The sequence below is a fragment of the Tenrec ecaudatus genome, chromosome 16 (genome assembly GCF_050624435.1).
Source record: "Tenrec ecaudatus isolate mTenEca1 chromosome 16, mTenEca1.hap1, whole genome shotgun sequence".
NCBI classification, from domain to species: Eukaryota; Metazoa; Chordata; class Mammalia; order Afrosoricida; family Tenrecidae; genus Tenrec; species Tenrec ecaudatus.
In genome coordinates this window covers 10,822,524-10,838,888 of record NC_134545.1, presented here as the reverse complement: position 1 = coordinate 10,838,888, position 16,365 = coordinate 10,822,524, and the positions used below count along the sequence as shown (strand labels likewise).

The 16,365-nt window shown below is 48.7% G+C and overlaps 1 protein-coding gene across 3 annotated transcripts in view; it reads left to right on the top strand.

The window, feature by feature from the left end:
- SUDS3 (SIN3A corepressor complex component SDS3) overlaps positions 1-13,880 on the top strand; it is a 34,438-nt gene extending 20,558 nt beyond the window's left edge. Inside the window, exons 8-13 of one of the 3 annotated variants that reach the window (XM_075533658.1) lie at positions 1,172-1,233; positions 1,399-1,420; positions 2,522-2,627; positions 10,358-10,442; positions 12,527-12,612; positions 12,699-13,880. In XM_075533658.1, coding sequence (XP_075389773.1) covers positions 1,172-1,233; positions 1,399-1,420; positions 2,522-2,627; positions 10,358-10,442; positions 12,527-12,612; positions 12,699-12,723 — 386 coding nt within the window. In that variant the 3' untranslated portion in view covers positions 12,724-13,880. Of the gene's footprint in view, positions 1-1,171; positions 1,234-1,398; positions 1,421-2,521; positions 2,628-10,357; positions 10,443-12,526 lie in introns of all 3 variants that reach the window. The other 2 variants (XM_075533657.1, XM_075533659.1) reach the window with 2 other exon arrangements.
- Positions 13,881-16,365: the final 2,485 nt, after the last annotated feature.

Here is a 16,365-nt window from a genome sequence, read left to right as displayed (position 1 = left end):
GCTGCCGCATGCTATCTAGCCTGTGCTTGTCATGGGTCCCACTGAGCCTTTCCTGGGCACACGGTGCAACATGCTCACCCCTTTCGTGGCTGGAGTCCTCCTCTGCCGCAGCTCCTGGTGGGAGGGATTTATGGAGAAAATCACTTGGAGGAGCCCTGGTGGTGGCATAGTTGTTTCTCATTTCCTTGCTAACTGCAAGGTCCGCAGTTCAAAACCACCAGAGGTTCCACTGGAGAACAATGAGGCTTTCTACTCCTGTGAAACCTAAAGGGACAGTTCTCCTCTGTCCTACCTGGTCACTGTGAGTCAGAATTGACCCCCTGGCAGTGAGTTTGGATCACTTAGAAAGGGTACCTGGTTTTGGCACACAGACCATGTTCACTTCAGAAGTCAAAGGCAGCTGGAAACATCAGGCACCTTCGTTGGTGTACCTGTGAAAGGGGGCCAGTCGCCTACCTTTCTGGACTTCCGTTTATCTGTGTCCCTGAAGTAGTGGTTTTCAAACTGCTGCATCTAAGGTTCCAAAACTTGTTCTGCTGCCCCCTTTCTGGAAAAAAATTCCCAGCACCCTGGCAATGGAAACCTTTTGTACTGTAGCCTACAATCCAGGATAGAGTACAGGTGTCTGCCTTCACGGCTCACCAGGACCCTTCCAGCGCCCCCAGCAGAGGGCCACTCTCTCCTACTTTGGGAAACACTAACCGTAAGGTAAATGAGGTTTGAGTCGGACATAAATCCTGTAATCATAGCTGTGGCATTGGGTGAGGGGGACACTGGGATACTCGGGGACGTGTTTCTGTCCTAGAGAGCATAACTGTTGGTCCAGAAAGCTTCAGTTCTTTGTCTGCCGTTGGACGTCACTTGTCACCAGCAGACAAGGGTCTAATTTCCCGTCCCTGCAATCCAGGCTGAAAGGGTGATTTCACAGTTAGTTTGTGTTTGCTCACTTTCTGTAACTACCCAGTGAGGCTCATCCCCTTCTCCCCAGGTAAGGTACCTGGTTACTGCACATTTAGCAGGAGAGCCATGAACCTCCAAGAAGCAAAATGTCTTGTGAAAACAACATTCAACCGAGCCACACTCCTCAGGTCTGACACACGGGGTCTCCTGTACCAGGATCTGTGCGTTTGAAAGCCCTGTTTTGTGGACGCGTTCCCTTAACTCTCGGCACCCCAGCTTAACTACCTGTTAACCGATGAGCAGATCATGGAGGATCTGAGGACATTGAATAAGGTACCGGGAATCTTGCGGTGTAGCAGAGAGCTCTGGCATGACGTGTCTTCTGCTTCCCGTTGTTTCCATGTCACTTGTTAAATCATTGTGAAAACTCTTGACACCTTAAGTTGCATCTGAAATTATTTTTTTCTAAGACTTTTTCTGTTGTTGTTCTTCCTACAGCTTAAGTCACCCAAGAGACCAGGTACGTGCTTGGAGCCATTGGCACTTGTGTCATCTCTCTGTCACATTGGAAAGCATGCAAATAGCTGTCTAGGAATCATTGCACTTTTCAAAAAAAGAGAATGTTTTGTCATTTGCCATAGTTGTTGGGACAAGTGAATGTCCCCTTCCTTAAGGGCACTTGCCTACCCTGACACTGTGAGTTACTTGTCCTCTCCTTTGGGCTTCTTATAGAAGAGACGTTTGGTTTGATTTCTGGACTGGGGACGGTTTCCTTCTGGGTGAGCACCAGACCTAATATTAAAGCTCTTGCCTCTGAGAATGAACTTGAGGAGGCTTTCCCAGAATCCCTTATTTTCTAGCATTAAGTGCCGGGCATAGCTGTGCCAGCCCTTTTTCCTCCCCAGCCCCGGTAAGGGGCTTCAGAGGCATCTTGGAGTCTGGCCTTACCCAGGAGGGGCTGTTTCTGTTCGTGGGGATCCTTCCCCAGCAGCACTCACGAGCCAGCGCAAGCTCTCTCAACAGCAGTTCTCAACTGACTTCAAAAACAAACAAGCTTGGGTCCTGATGACTCGCATGTCTTGCTACTCAGGGAGTCCTGTGGACTAGAGCAAGGGTCTCCTTTCTCTTGATGGTACCCATAGTCTGGTCCACAGAAGCATCCTGAGTGCCTGCAGAGCTGCTGTGGAGGGGCTGTCTGCGCCTGTCAGCTGTGAGTTTAAGCCACTGAACCCAGTGGTTATGACATCAGCCTTAGACTGATGCTCCACATGCCGGGAATCTGCTCTACCAGGTAGTTCGGAGGCCTGCACGGTTTTTGTGGCATACCTTCAAGCTTCCTGGGTGTCTGCTCTGCTCAAGTGCTAACCTGGGCCCTGGCCTCCTCACATGGTGGTGTACAGAATCAGTAGATAGGGGCGATCCGGCTGTGTCGGATTCTCTCTCGCCACCCCAGTACTCTGGAAGCGCGCTATCACCACCGCCCTTGCTCCTGGAGACTCAACGGAGGGTCTCTGTGAGTTAAACGCAGACTCAACTGGGGGGCAGTGGGTTTATGAGCACATCAATTCGAACACTTTAGCTGGCGGACTCACGCATGAAATTCCTCTCTGCTTCCTTCCAGCCTCCCCATCCTCACCTGAGCACATGCCTGCCACGCCCGCCGAGTCCCCAGCCCAGAGATACGAAGCTCGGATAGAAGACGGCAAACTGTACTACGACAAGCGGTGGTAAGTTCTGGGTAAATCTGGGCTCCCTGAGCGTCTCCAACGCACCATTTGGAAAGGGGGCTGGGAAGATGCTGTCAGAGCACGGCGGTGCAGAACTCAAAACAGTCCTTAAAGTGGCATATTGTTGACAGAAGTTTGAGGAGTCGCGTGATTGGTACCATTGTTAGATCTCTGAAAATGGTTTTTCCCAAAATGTGTTCAGCTGGAGGTGGCCTGGTGTTCAGGTAATTGGGCCCCTCTAGGCTGGCTACTGACATTACTCCAGAATTTGGAGATGCCAATCTTTTTTTTTTTTAAAACAATTTATTAGGGGCTCATACAACTCTTATCACAGTCCATACATAGACATACATCAATTGTATAAAGCACATCTGTACAGTCTTTGTCCTAATCATTTTCTTTTTTTTCTCTTTTCTTTTTTTACATTTTATTAGGGACTCATGCAACTCTTATCACAATCCATACATATACATACATCAATTGTATAAAGCACATCCATACATTCCCTGCCCCAATCATTCTCAAAGCATTTGCTCTCCACTTAAGCCCTTTGCATCAGGTCCTCTTTTTTTTCCCCCTCCCTCCCCGCTACCCCCTCCCTCATGTGCCCTTGATAATTTATACATCGTTATTTTGTCATATCTTGTCCTATCCGGAGTCTCCCTTCCCCCCCTTCTCTGCCATCCCTCTCCCAGGGAGGAGGTCACATGTGGATCCTTGTAATCAGTTCCCCCTTTCCAACCCACTCACCCTCCACTCTCCCAGCATCGCCCCTCACACCCTTGGTCCTGAAGGTATCCACCCTGGATTCCCTGTGCCTCCAGCCCTCATATGTACCAGTGTACAACCTCTGCCCTGCAAGGTAGAATTCCGATCATGGTAGTTGTGGGGAGGAAGCATCCAGGATCTGGGGGAAAGCTGTGGTCTTCATCGGTACTACCTCGCACCCTAATTAACCCATCTCCTCTCCTAACCCCCTCTATGAGGGGATCTCCATTGGCCGACACTTGGGCCTTGGGTCTCCACTCTGCACTTCCCCCTTCATTCAATATGGTATATATATATATATATATGTGTGTGTGTGTGTGTGTGTATACACACATATATATACATACACACATATACATACACACTTATATACACACACACATATACACACTCATATTTATACACACACATATATATACACATTCATATTTATACATACACACATATCTTTTTTTTTTTTTTTTGCATGATGCCTTATACTTGGTCCCTTTGGCACCTCGTGATCGCACTGGCCACTGTGCTTCTTCCTTGTGGACTTTTTTGCTTCTGAGCTTGATGGCCGCTTGTTCACCTTCAAGCCTTTAAGACTCCAGACACTATCTCTTTTGATAGCCGGGCACCATCAGCTTTCTTCGCCACATTTGCTTATGCACCCATTTGTCTTCAGCGATCCTATCGTGGAGGTGTGCAGTCAATGATATGATTTTTTGTTCTTTGATACCTGATAACTGATCCCTTCGGGACCACTCGATCACACAGGCTGGTGTGTTCTTCCATGTGGACTTTGTTGCTTCTGAGCTAGATGGCCGCTTGTTTATCTTCAAGCCTTTAAGACCCCAGTCACTATCTCTTTTGATAGTCAGGCACCATCAGCTTTCTTCACCACATTTACTTGTTCACCCACTTTGGCTCCAGCAATTGTGTCGGGAGAGTGAGCATCATAGAGTTCCAATTTAATAAAAGAAAGTATTCATGCATTGAGGGAGTGTTTGAGTAGAGGCCCAAGGTCCTTCCGCCACCTTAATACTTAACCTATAAGTATAGACACATAGATCTATTTCCCCATCCTCTATATATATTTGCATGTACATGTCTTTGTCTAGACCTCCCTAAATGCCCTTTGACTCCTAGCTCTTTCCTCCATCTCCCTTGACTTTCCTCCTGCCCTACTACCATGCTTCGTCGCCACCTGGGCTAGAGTATACCTCTTCTCTAAGCAACCTTACCCTTGATCATTTCCCACCATGCCTGCCACTCCCCCCTCTTTACCATTTTGGGTCCCATGTTGTTCCCTTGTCCCTGTGTTTGTTAACACCACTTCCTTACCCCCCTTACCCCCCCACCCCAAGTCCCCCCGGAACTGTGGGTCCCGTTGTTTTTCCTCCAGATAGTTCATCCAGCCTGTCCTATTCAGACAGTCGTGTGGAGACGCTAACATGCATGAAAACAAGACAGAGGAAAACAAAGCAACAGTATACAACCAGACAATAAAACAACAAAAACAAACTTCCGACAAAGAACAAAACAAAACACCTCAAGAGAAAAGCTTGTAGTTAGTTCAGGGATCGTTTGCTGGCCTTTAGGAGTGTTTTCCAGTCCAGTCTGTTGGGGCACCACGCCCTGGCCCCAAAGTCCACTTTCAGCATTCCCTGGGGACCTTGCCACTCCATTCCCTTGCTGTTCCGCTGCACTCCCCCAGTGATTTGCCTCGCTGTGGTGGGATCAGGTCAGGTGCAATTCCCACACTGTGTCTCCGGTGCTGTCCCCTGTATCGCCCTTAGTCACTGATTGGCATCATTTCTCATAGTGGGGCCAGCCATGTTGTTCTCTCTGTGGACTGGCTGCTCTACTCAGGAACATCATCCTCACGGCCTGGTAGGCCAGGCTGTGTTCCACTCTCTCCTCCTGCCCCTTCATCTGCTCCCGTGTGCTCTGATCAGATATGTCCATCTCCCAGAGCTGCAGAGTCAATGTTGTCCTTTGGGACAAATTCTTTTCGGGGGGAGGAGCAGGAATCCACTTAATTTATGGTGCTGGGGCCAGCCTCCCAGACCTCTCCACTGGTTCCCTACTCCATGCCGGGATATTGCATTCACACCTTGCGGCTCTGGGTTGAAGTCTGGTCCCACTTTACCTGTGGAGATATAAACAATACCCTCCCCTTGGGTGGATTAGGTACCAATCTTTTATGGTGTCCCATAAACTGAATCTTGAGGTTCCCCCCTCCCTTTTGCCCCTCAAGTTGGCTTTTAGTGCCACAGTGCCTAGGTTTGTGTGTTACCAAGAGATTTCATGGTCAAATAAGTTTGGAGGGTAATCATGCTTGGGTAAGTGAATTTCTACATTGTAGGAGTCTTTGGGTCTGGCTATGTGCTAATTTGCCTTGTGAGGTTCTAATGTTTGTAGGTGTTTTTTATTATTTGACCATACATCCTTACGCCAACTGTATCTCAAGCCATAACTACTATTGATTGAAGACTGGAGCCTCAGGCCACCAACATACTTTCACTGGTGAGGAAATGCAAACCACTAGGGAAAAGCCTTAGAAGCCCGGCCAAGTTACTCAGCCGGCCCTCACTGTCTGCTCTGCCCAAGGTGTTCTACTTGGGTGTGAACGTCCCTGGACTTGTCATCTTTGCACAGAGGGTGTGCATTTGTGTCCTGCCTTGTCACTGGGTGACATTGAGAATGTTGTTCTGGTGGTCTCTGCACTTAATCATTTCTAACGACTGTACCCCGATCCTCTTGAGTCACGGTACCCTTATCTGACCACAGGTTGCAGACTCTGGGCAATAGACATTTGAAGGCTCCTTAGGGAGGAGAATCAGCCAGCAGTGTGCTGCTTCGTTGCTTTGTACTTCTAAAGGTGGCCAGTGTGTGCTTAGTCGTCTAGTACTGATCAAAAAAGATAGGCTCCATTTAGTAGCTCAGAGGGAGTCGGTTGCGTACTACCTAGTGAAGGTTTGCTCTGTCTGAGCCCCACCTTACTGACTCCGCCTCTCTGATTTGGCTGTTCTGTGGCATTCTTTATAAAAAGGTCAGCTTAGCCAAATGCTGCTTATCAAATTGTATGTCACCACTAGGTGTCAGGCCCTAACAGCGTAATGCACCGAGGGACAAACTCGGATGAAAAATGCCTCTAATAATGAAAACCAAATAACCTTTAAAGATCAAGCCCACACATACAAACCAGCTTCGAAAAGGATGAGATTTATTATAACGTTGTTACGCATCTGTGAGTCCTTAAAGCCATGTGCTATTTTTCACATCATGTTCATTTTGAAATGGTGTGGCTTGGCTCTTGGTCCTTCCAGGTTTCTTCCTTAGACTTTGAGACAAGTCCTGAGCTTGAAAGTGCAGTCGAGAGGGGTAGGAGGGAGGGGGACAGGGAGAGGAGCTTATCCCAAGGGCTCCATGGAAAGTAAATGTCTGGAAAAGAACGATGGAATACATGTACCAATGTTGGATACAGTTGATGTATGGCTTGTAATGAGTTGTAAGCCCCCAATAAAATGATTTTTTTTAAAGAAAGAAAATGCAGTAAGGAGAAGACCCTCTTTTTCTTAAAAAATAAAAAAGATGCCCCAGGACTAGGGCCCCATCCCTCGCCTAAGGCCAGCAGCTGGCCTGGTGTCTTCAGACCGACGTGCTTTGCAGGCATATTCACCACCCTGCTCAGCTGGACAGCAGACATGCTGTAAAGTTAGTGCTCTGGGAGGCTTCTGCCTTGTCTCTGAATCTCCAGCCTGTCTGTCCTGCGGTCAGGTGTCGTTTAAAAGCATCATTTTCCACTGTGTCTTGTGTGTGTTTTTCTTCTGTGGTCATGACATTCAGATTGCAGGCAACATTTGAATGCTGGTGGTAACTGGGAAATGTTTCTGGAAGGCCTGGCTGACACTTCCGCCGCCCCAGGGTTCCATCTCTCAGGTGGTGGAAGGCTCTTGTCCACCTGTGTCCCTGTGGAGGCTTTTAGCTTTTTACCTTTGCTAGCCGGCTTGCCCACCGGCTGACATGCTGTTTCTAGCCAAACACATTTCACTGAGTTGTAAATGAAAATGGCTTCAGCAAGATGAGCGTGGTCCGGGCTTCCCATCCTGGCAGGAGCACTTAGCAAGCTCCATGTCTCTCTGAAAGATCAGCATCTTCCTGTGCCTTGGTCTGTTATGGCTCTTAAGCATCTCCCATCCCTTTGCAGGCCTTACTTAGACTTCGATTGGTCTGAATGACCCTCTCAGAAAACACCACGAAAGTCGCTGATACTGTAACTGACGGTGGGGGTGGACTTCTTCCCCCTCCCCTTCTCTCTCTTCACTTGAAAGCCAGAGCTGCTAGTGGGTATGAGAAATGAAGTCGCTCACTTCCTCTCAAGTGACTTGAGCCCGCGACCCTGCCACTGCTATAAACAACTATTGACAGCAATGAGTCTTCCTGACTGCTCTGCGTCCTCCTTCAGCTCCTACAGCAAGAACATGGGATTGATGGGTTTTTGTTTGTTTATTTTTTTTATTCAAAGGATTCCCTGCAGGATACAGAATTAAAATAATTCTCCCCTTTCCCGCCCCACGTTTTGACCCATCGTCTAAAGAAATGGCTTTCTTTGAAAAGAGTCTGGTAATTCTAGTTTGTTGGGCTTAATAGTTGAGGCAGAACTGTAAGAGCTTAATTCCAGGGATTCGTAGGTCAGAATTTCCATTAGTAATAAAGCAGTAAAGTCAATTTGGCGGTCGGGGCTTGTCCTCCGAGGCTGTTTTAAAGGGCTTTTCTGCAGAAATGAAATGTAGCCTGCAAAGAGTGGTTAATTGGCAGAAAAGCGATAATATGCCACTTTACTGATCCGGCTCTACTGGTGTTGCTTTTAACATGTTTCCTATAGAAATATATTTGTAATTATTTTCTCCCTTCTATTTTATTTGTCTTTAAGAATTAAGTCAACATGTATGCCAAATTTGTCATATACTTTTGGATTTCATGTGAGCTCCTGCATAAATGTCTTCAGAGAATTCAAATAATTTAAAATCTTAGATATCCAGAAACAGTGCTTCCCCAAGACCACTGCTGGGAGCATGGGAGTTTCCTGGAGGCCCCAGGAACACTAGGTTGGGATGGGGGTGGGGGGAGTGTAGGGCCCTAATGCACAGTAGTTAAATGCTCAAGTGCTACCTGACAGGTCGGTTACTCTCTGAAACCCATGGGGCAGTCAGCTCTGTCCTGTAGAGACACTGAGTCAGAATCCACTGGACTCCAGGCTGCAGGTTGGGAATCCAGTGTGAAGTTGGGTTGCTTGGGAAGCATGCTGAACAGGTCTCCTCTGGGAGCAAACGGGATTAGTGATGGACATTCAGCCTGGACACTGCACTGCTTAGTCCTCACGGTCACTTTTGAGCCAGCCCAATGACAGCTCTCAGTTCTAAGCACATCAGAGGGAAACGCCGCCCCAGGTTACGTCCGTACTGACTCGTCTCCCAGAATCAGCTCCTGCCTGTGGCAGCTCCTTGTGCAGCTGGCGTGTTCAGTCCCATCCTTCTCACATTCCGGTGTTGCCCAGTACACCGTGTGTTTTGTTCAGTGTTGTGTATTTTGTTGCCGAATACACAGCGGAACACCCATCAAGTCAACAGCTGCTGTGTGTACCATCCGGTCAGTAGTGCAGCCTCCCCTCCCAAGCTGTTAAGTAAAACCCAATGTAGAAAAAGAAAGCTATTCCCAAAAAGGAACGCCACTTTAAACTGATATATTTAAGACATTTCCATACGCGTTTGATATACATTGGCCTGTTTTAATACATACATGTACCCCATGCTATATGTGTATATAAATGCAATGTGTTACGTGTATAAACTTTATTGCAAGCACAGAAACAGAGTGGACATAGTTGTGCTCTGTTTTTGCACTTTGGGGGACACGGAGCCTGTGTCCACACCAGTAGTATACTGAGTAGTATACTGCTGTGCCATACTCCCGACCGCTCTGTCCGTGTCGTTTGAGAGTACCATCAGAATGACTTGAGACTAACTGCACTTGGGTTGTGTTTTTTGTCTAAAAGTTCACAGCCCCCACAGAATAGCTGTGAACGTCCTTCTCCTGTATGTTTTCACGGTAACCATTGCCGAGTTCCCTACTGTTTACCTTGACACAGTGGCGTAGATGTGAGCGTCAGGATCGGGCCGTGAACTGTGTCCTGTGCTTCAGACCGCGTGACCTTACTCAGAGAGTGTACCGATAGTTCCCTGACCCAGTTTGCCAACTCATCTGTGGCCAAGCAGCTCTAAAACTCCTGTCTGCCTAAAGCAGTCTTGCAATTCCAATTGCATTTATGATTTGATTTCTTTTAGGAGTCTTTTCAGCAATAAATGGACTTGGAAACCAGAGTTTTTAGTTGAGAACCTGAGAACCTGGATTAGACAAAGCTCATTGTGGGAGTGAAGGGCCTCCTTTAGCCGTGGTGCCTCGCAGTGACTATTTCATGGCATCAGTAAAACACCATTCCTCCCTTTCCTCCTCCCAGAGAACCAGGATGATGCTCAGCTTTGCTGGGAGCTGGGTTTGGGTGTGTGAATGAGTGCTGTCTTGCTAGATCTGTGCAGCCTCAGCTGAAGCAAAGGTGCTGTCTAGACTGAGCCAGTGCTGGCCCAGGATAGTGCTGGCCGCTGCTGCCACCCCTGTGGTAGCTGCCACTGTCCGTTTGACCTTTGACCCTGGCTTCTTCTCGTCCCTGAGCTTTGGGAAGTCAGAGGTGGTGCTGTGCTGCAGGCACAGGGAGATGCAGGGACGGAAGGGAGCACTCTCTGGTCCACTCCAGGGTGGTTTTCCTGGCTCTCCAGCAGTGGTTTCGTTTTTAGTTATTTGTGCTAATTACTTTACCTTCTTCCTGTCATGTAATTCATATACCATACACTCCAGTGGTTACAAAGAGTTGTGCACTCTTGGTTTTGGTTTTAACTGGATGTCTTGTTTTGGTGCAGGTACCACAAGAGCCAAGCCATCTACCTGGAATCAAAGGACAACCAGAAACTCAGCTGTGTGATCAGTTCTGTCGGGACCAATGAGGTAGGGCTACCTCCTCTACCAGGGAGGGAAGCCAAAAGTGGCTCTGTGAAGTGTTAGGAGCGAGGGTAAACCTGAAAATGCCTCTGAGAGGGCACAGTGAGGTTGTAGTTTCCTTTCTGCAGTTGTCAGGCAGAACTGGCACTCACGTGCACATGGTCAGAATCACTCTTGAGCATCCCTTCCACGGTCTGACTGCAGGCTGGGGGGGTTGTACGTTCTGGTGATGGTGATGGCCTCTCTGTACGGGGACTGACTGGGGAACCACTGAGGTCAACTCAGGAAAAGTCTGGCTTTGTTTCCAGTGACCATCCACTGAGGAGGGAGCTAGGGAGAGGCTCACCATGAATGTATGACTCCACCGCTGCTTTGCTGCAGCTCTAGATCGTTCATATATTGGCTTTGAGGACTCAGTGGGGCACTGGGGAGATGCCTAACTCAGGATTTGCCTTGCTCATGCCAATCACCACTGCCTTCTTGGCTTGGTCAGGCTGTATTGAGCGCCCTCTGGGATCCATGACCATGCTGTGAAGGCCTTTGCCAGGGTGTGATCCTTCAGAGTTCTTGTCCTCACTGTATTTTGCAGCTCTGTGGTAGCCTTGTTTACTGTCTGTACTCAACATCCAGCTTAGTCACTGGACACAGCAAGTGCTTCTTGAGTGTTTGTTGAGTGAATGACCAAAACTAAGGGCTGGAATTGGCCTTCGGGGGTATAGACGGATGGCTCTTTTGACTGCGTGTCCTGTTGCCCCCCTGAATATCCAATGCCCAGGCACGGATCCTTAGGCATGCCACGAGCTACCTCCAGATGGGAACGGTTTGTTCTAAGGTGAGCCAGAGAGCCACCTTGGAAGGAGGAGGACATGGCTGCCCTCCAAGTCCCCTGGCCAGCCCTTCGTTAGGAGAATGCCAGCAATGTGTACCTTATCTTGTTAATTTAAAAAGAAGTTTGAAAGTGTAATCTCTGTGTTGGCTTGATCTTTTTATCAGAGCACAAATGTCGGCCAAGTCATTGATGTTACGTGTCTCCCCTTTGTAGCCTGTCTGTGCCATTGTATAGTCAACCTCTGTTCTCCCAGCTTCCTGAATTCAAAACCGCCCCCAAAACTGACTGGTCTGCGTAATGATTATGCACTCGGCAAGTGGGGTGAGCCATCCAAAAACATGAATGTCACTTCCCTGGGGCCCAATGCCACGAGTTACCTCTTGCCAAGTGAAAGCCAGAGTCAGACTCTCACCAGGGGCCTCCAGCCACAAGGGGGTGAGATTCTGCGGTGCCATGTGGGCGCTTGGCCACCTGATACCTGAGCCCCACTCCAAGCCAGGCCATCGTTTTCCTTTGTGATGCCTCGGGATTTTTCAGGAAAATAAGAGAGCTAGTTAGATTTTTCCCTCCCTATGTTGGAGCTTGTCATTTCTTGACATAACGGTGTCAGAGCGGTCTGATAAGGAAGCAGTGGCACTGAGTGAGACACAGCTCCTGGAGGGAAGTCACCTCAGGGCGTCGGCGGTGTGTGAGCCTTAGGGCTGGTGAGATGCTTCTCCTGCTGGAGGAAGCCCCCGCTCGTTTTTCAGGTCGTGTCCTGAGAAGCACTGGGAGTGCTCAGCCCTTTCATGACCCAGATTGATGGTGATTCTCTAGCTGCTTTTGCCAGTGCCATTAAGTGCCTTGTCAGGGAGCTGGAGCCTTGAGAGGCCCTGTGGTATGGAAGGCTCTTGGGATGAGGAAAATAGTTCTATGTTTGCTGAAGGTTTATGTCCATGAATGTATGAATTTTCTATGTTGATCACATTACAATCCAAATCCAAGTGCGAGTACTTAGGAATAAGGCAAAACTTAAGTCCAAGATGACCATGTGTCCATTTGCTGTGAGCAAGAGAGCTGGTGCCTCCTCACCCGCTTCCCCTGTACCACAGGGTACAGGACGGCCATGGGTGCTGGGGGTGCTTCAGGCCAACTTGCCGGTTGAGATGGGTCACTTGGGCGTTTTCTGCCTATCCCTGGCCCATGCTGGCAATGTGGTGGTCCTCAGTAGTCCTTGCCCCCGTCACCTTGTTCCCTTGTCTCCCCCCTCCCCCCTGTGCAGATCTGGGTGAGGAAGACGAGCGACAGTACAAAGATGAGGATCTACTTGGGCCAGCTCCATCGCGGACTCTTTGTGATCCGCCGGCGGTCAGCGGCTTGACTTTCTACCGTCTTCCTCCCTTGACCCTTGCTCTGGAGTGGTTTTTATTTTTGTTTTGTTTTCTTCTTAATAGAAACATTTTAACTTACTGGAAATAGCGACTCGGCCTCAGAAAACGGAGACCACTGTTGAGGAGTCTGCAAGGCACGCGCGTGGCCGGCCGCTGCCCCCTCTGGCATTCTTGCCCTGACTTACAGGCTTCAGTCGCCACGGGACTGGCTCACGTTCGGGAAAATTGGGGTTCCAGTGCATTGTCTGTGGGCTGATCCCTTTATTACTGTGTTTTGTCTTAAACGTATGTGTTCTTTGAGTTTAGAGGGAAAGCTTTTGTCTTCTCTTTGGCCCTTCCTGCCGTGAGGAAGCGATCGGGGTGCTGGGTGTTCCGAGTTGGGAATCTGAGCAGAGGCTCACGGAGCTGCTTCTCTTGTCACGTCCAATTCCCTGTTTCCCCAGAAGCTTGGGGAAGAGGTCCCAGCAGACGGAGAGGAATCCTTGTGGTGCCCCGCCAGCCTGGAGCAATAGAGGCCTCGGGTACACCTGGCGCGTGCCCCCCATTCTCACCGACCGAAGTGGGTGGTGCTGAATTGCCGGAATTTGGAATGGTCTTTGAACGCAAGCGGTTCATTCACGTGGATTTGGCTGTGCACAAGCGGGAACCAAGAAGTGGTCGTTTCAGAAGTTCAGTGTCTCTCATGTCTTCCTGCCAAGCACACGAAGTAGGACAAGCCGCTGCCAACGATCTGGCAAGATTGGGGACTCAGTTATCAAGTGGTCTGCAGACCCCCCACTCACAATCCAAGTTTCACTCTGGTTGCTGGTGCCCTGACTGCCTGTTGTCCACTCCCAACCCAGGGGACTTTGTGGGCTGGCCCTCAGCACTTGCAGCCTCCAGTAGGTCAGGCCCTGGACTTCCACTCTGTCTAATGGATCCATGTGCAAGGGCCTTCCTCCCACGGGTACAGAAGTGACTCATTGGGTGACAGGTCCTTCTGAGTTGCCAGCTTGAGAGCTGGAAGGGATTGGGGGTGTGGAGCAGTTTTGTTGGCGCTTCCGGGGGTGGTCTGTGGGCCTGACGCATCGTAGGCAACTCCACAGGTATTCCCGTGGGTCTCAAGTGGTTCTGTTCATACTGTCCTTGGTGTCCGCGACCCGAAGCACACTGAGGGCCGAGGTCTCACGTTACCTCCTCCTCCGAAGTCCTAGTTTCAAGAAGAAATCAAACCTTTCTGAGAATAAAAAAGGTTTGTACATGAAAGTTTCTGTTGTCATTTCTAATGTACTCGCCTCACCCCCAGTGACCTTCGTGCTTAGAAAGTAGGATGAATGTTCATCAAAGATGCCTGGGCATTCTCCATCTGTCCTCTGCTCTCCCACCCCCATGACAACTGTTTGCCACGGGCCACCAGGGCCAGGAGCCGGACCTTTGCTCTGTTTCTTGTTGATGCTTTGCTGTTGGGGAGAGCCTGTCTCACGGGTTGTCATTCTGGGGTTTGTGACATCTCCTGCCCTGAGGGAAATTTATGTCAACACTTGCATATGCTGGGCCTTTTTGTTGTGTTTTAGTGACCATCTTCTTGGAAACTGTGCACCAAGATTCTGCATAGAGGCACGTCCATTGCCTTTCCTCCAAAGCATGGTCTCTCATCTGTAAGCCACGCTCAGAAGGGATAATACTGTATTTCCCATTCCTGTGCTTCAGTGTCCTCACAGTGTCTTCCTGTCTCCCTTCGTGCTTCGACGGGGTCTTCTCCTGTCACTGCCGCCTCCTGTCCCGCAGTGTGGGGTAATGGGCGGGACGTGGAACAGAATGGAGACACAGCATAACCTCATTGACTCCGAACCCCAGAAGGTTTTTCCTTTTATTTCGCTGAGATTCGGGTGAAATGTCAGTAGCTCGGTCACTCTCAAAGTCTTCTGTCTGGTGATTGGGGTAGAAGGCCTGTCCGTGTGGGGTGCAGATACGCTTGTGATGGACAGAAGTAGACAAAGGGAGATTCAGAGTCTGAGATCCTGTAGTGCTGGAGGGAGGGTACTTTTAGCCCCTGATCAGTTCCTGCCTCCTAGTCTCTCCCTCTACCCCAGGTTGCCAGAGGAATTCATGAATTCAGACTTCGTTCAGCAACTTGCAGAGGTTGGTGCAGAGTCATCTGATCAAGAACCGTTATGTAATCCGAATTCTACCTTGCAGGGCTGGATAGGACAGAGGCTGTACACTGGTGCATATGAGGGTTGGAGGTACAGGGAATCCAGGGTGGATGATACCTTCAGGACCAAGGGTGTGAGGGACGATGCTGGGAGAGTAGAGGGTGAGTGGGTTGGAAAGGGGGAACTGATTACAAGGATCCACATGTGACCTCTTCCCTGGGAGAGGGACAGCAGAGAAGGGGGGAAGGGAGACTCCGGATAGGGCAAGATATGACAAAATAACGATGTATAAATTACCAAGGGCATATGAGGGAGGGGGGAATGGGGAGGGAGGGGGGAAAAAAAAGAGGACCTGATGCAAGGGGCTTAAGTGGAGAGCAAATGCCTTGAGAATGATTGGGGCAGGAAATGTATGGATGTGCTTTATACAATTGATGTATGTATATGTATGAACTGTGAAAAGAATTGTATGAGCCCCAATAAATTGTTAAAAAAAAAAAAATCCAAAAAAAAAACCGTTATGTAGGCGTCCTTCCAGGGCACTCTCCTCAAGTACTGTATTGCCTCCAGTGTGTGCCACGGACACGCCCTGGTACAAGATGGGAGGTGTTTGTGGGGCTTTCTCCACCCAAGGCTCTTGAACAGTTTCCGGATAGGTTTCTGTAGTCGTACCAAAGTTAGGATGTGTTCATTTGTTTGGATGTCAGTGTTGATGATGTCTAACTACTTAAGCTGATTTTCTTTTTAATTACCCCCCCCCCCATTTTAAAGCTTTAATGAGGGCCACTGCATGTTCTAAAAACCATCAGACTACATGGACTTGTGTTTGATTTCTAAAGTCCAGTGCTAGGCCAGGGAGGTGAGACAAGGCTTTAGACTCATAAAGAATTACAGATTCAGAAACCCACAGGGTATGAGTTGGCATCCACTCAATGGCAACGATTTTGGTTTTTGGAAGGGGCAGTGGAGGGCATCCTCCCCACCCCCTATATTTTTGCTCTTCTTTTAACCCCCCCTCCCTATTCACCTTACCTTTTAGCCTTGAACTTTTATTCAGTGATTTCCTCTTTGTTTTAAAATTTTATTCTAATGAGAATTTGAAAAACTCACTGCTTCATCTTGTATTGCTTCCAGAGAGTTGAAGCCACTTTAATACTGGCCCAGACAAATATGTAGTCTTTAAAACAGCAGCCAGTCAGGTTTTTGTACAACTGCATTAACTGGTCCTGTTGAATGTTCTGGGAGGTGAATGTAAAAAGTATAAGTCGATTTCCCTCCCCCCCCAATAAACAGTAAACTTTCAACAAGAGAACCAGCATACAGTCTTTGTTTTTGCTTCCATTGACTATTGAACGTGTTTTAGTGTTTCCATTCAAGGATGGTGGGAAAGGAAGTTGTGGAGATAGGCTGTAACTGTTGGGTTATTGAAGAGAGATGGGAGAGGGAGATTCTCCTAGAAAAACCAACATGCAAGTTTCTTGTTTCCCCTTGTGCAAGTATACATAACTATGCATCATCTCGAGGTCTACTTGTTTAATTCACTGACATTGCGTTCTTCAAGCTGACCACCCCTTTATCCTTTTCTAAGCCATTCT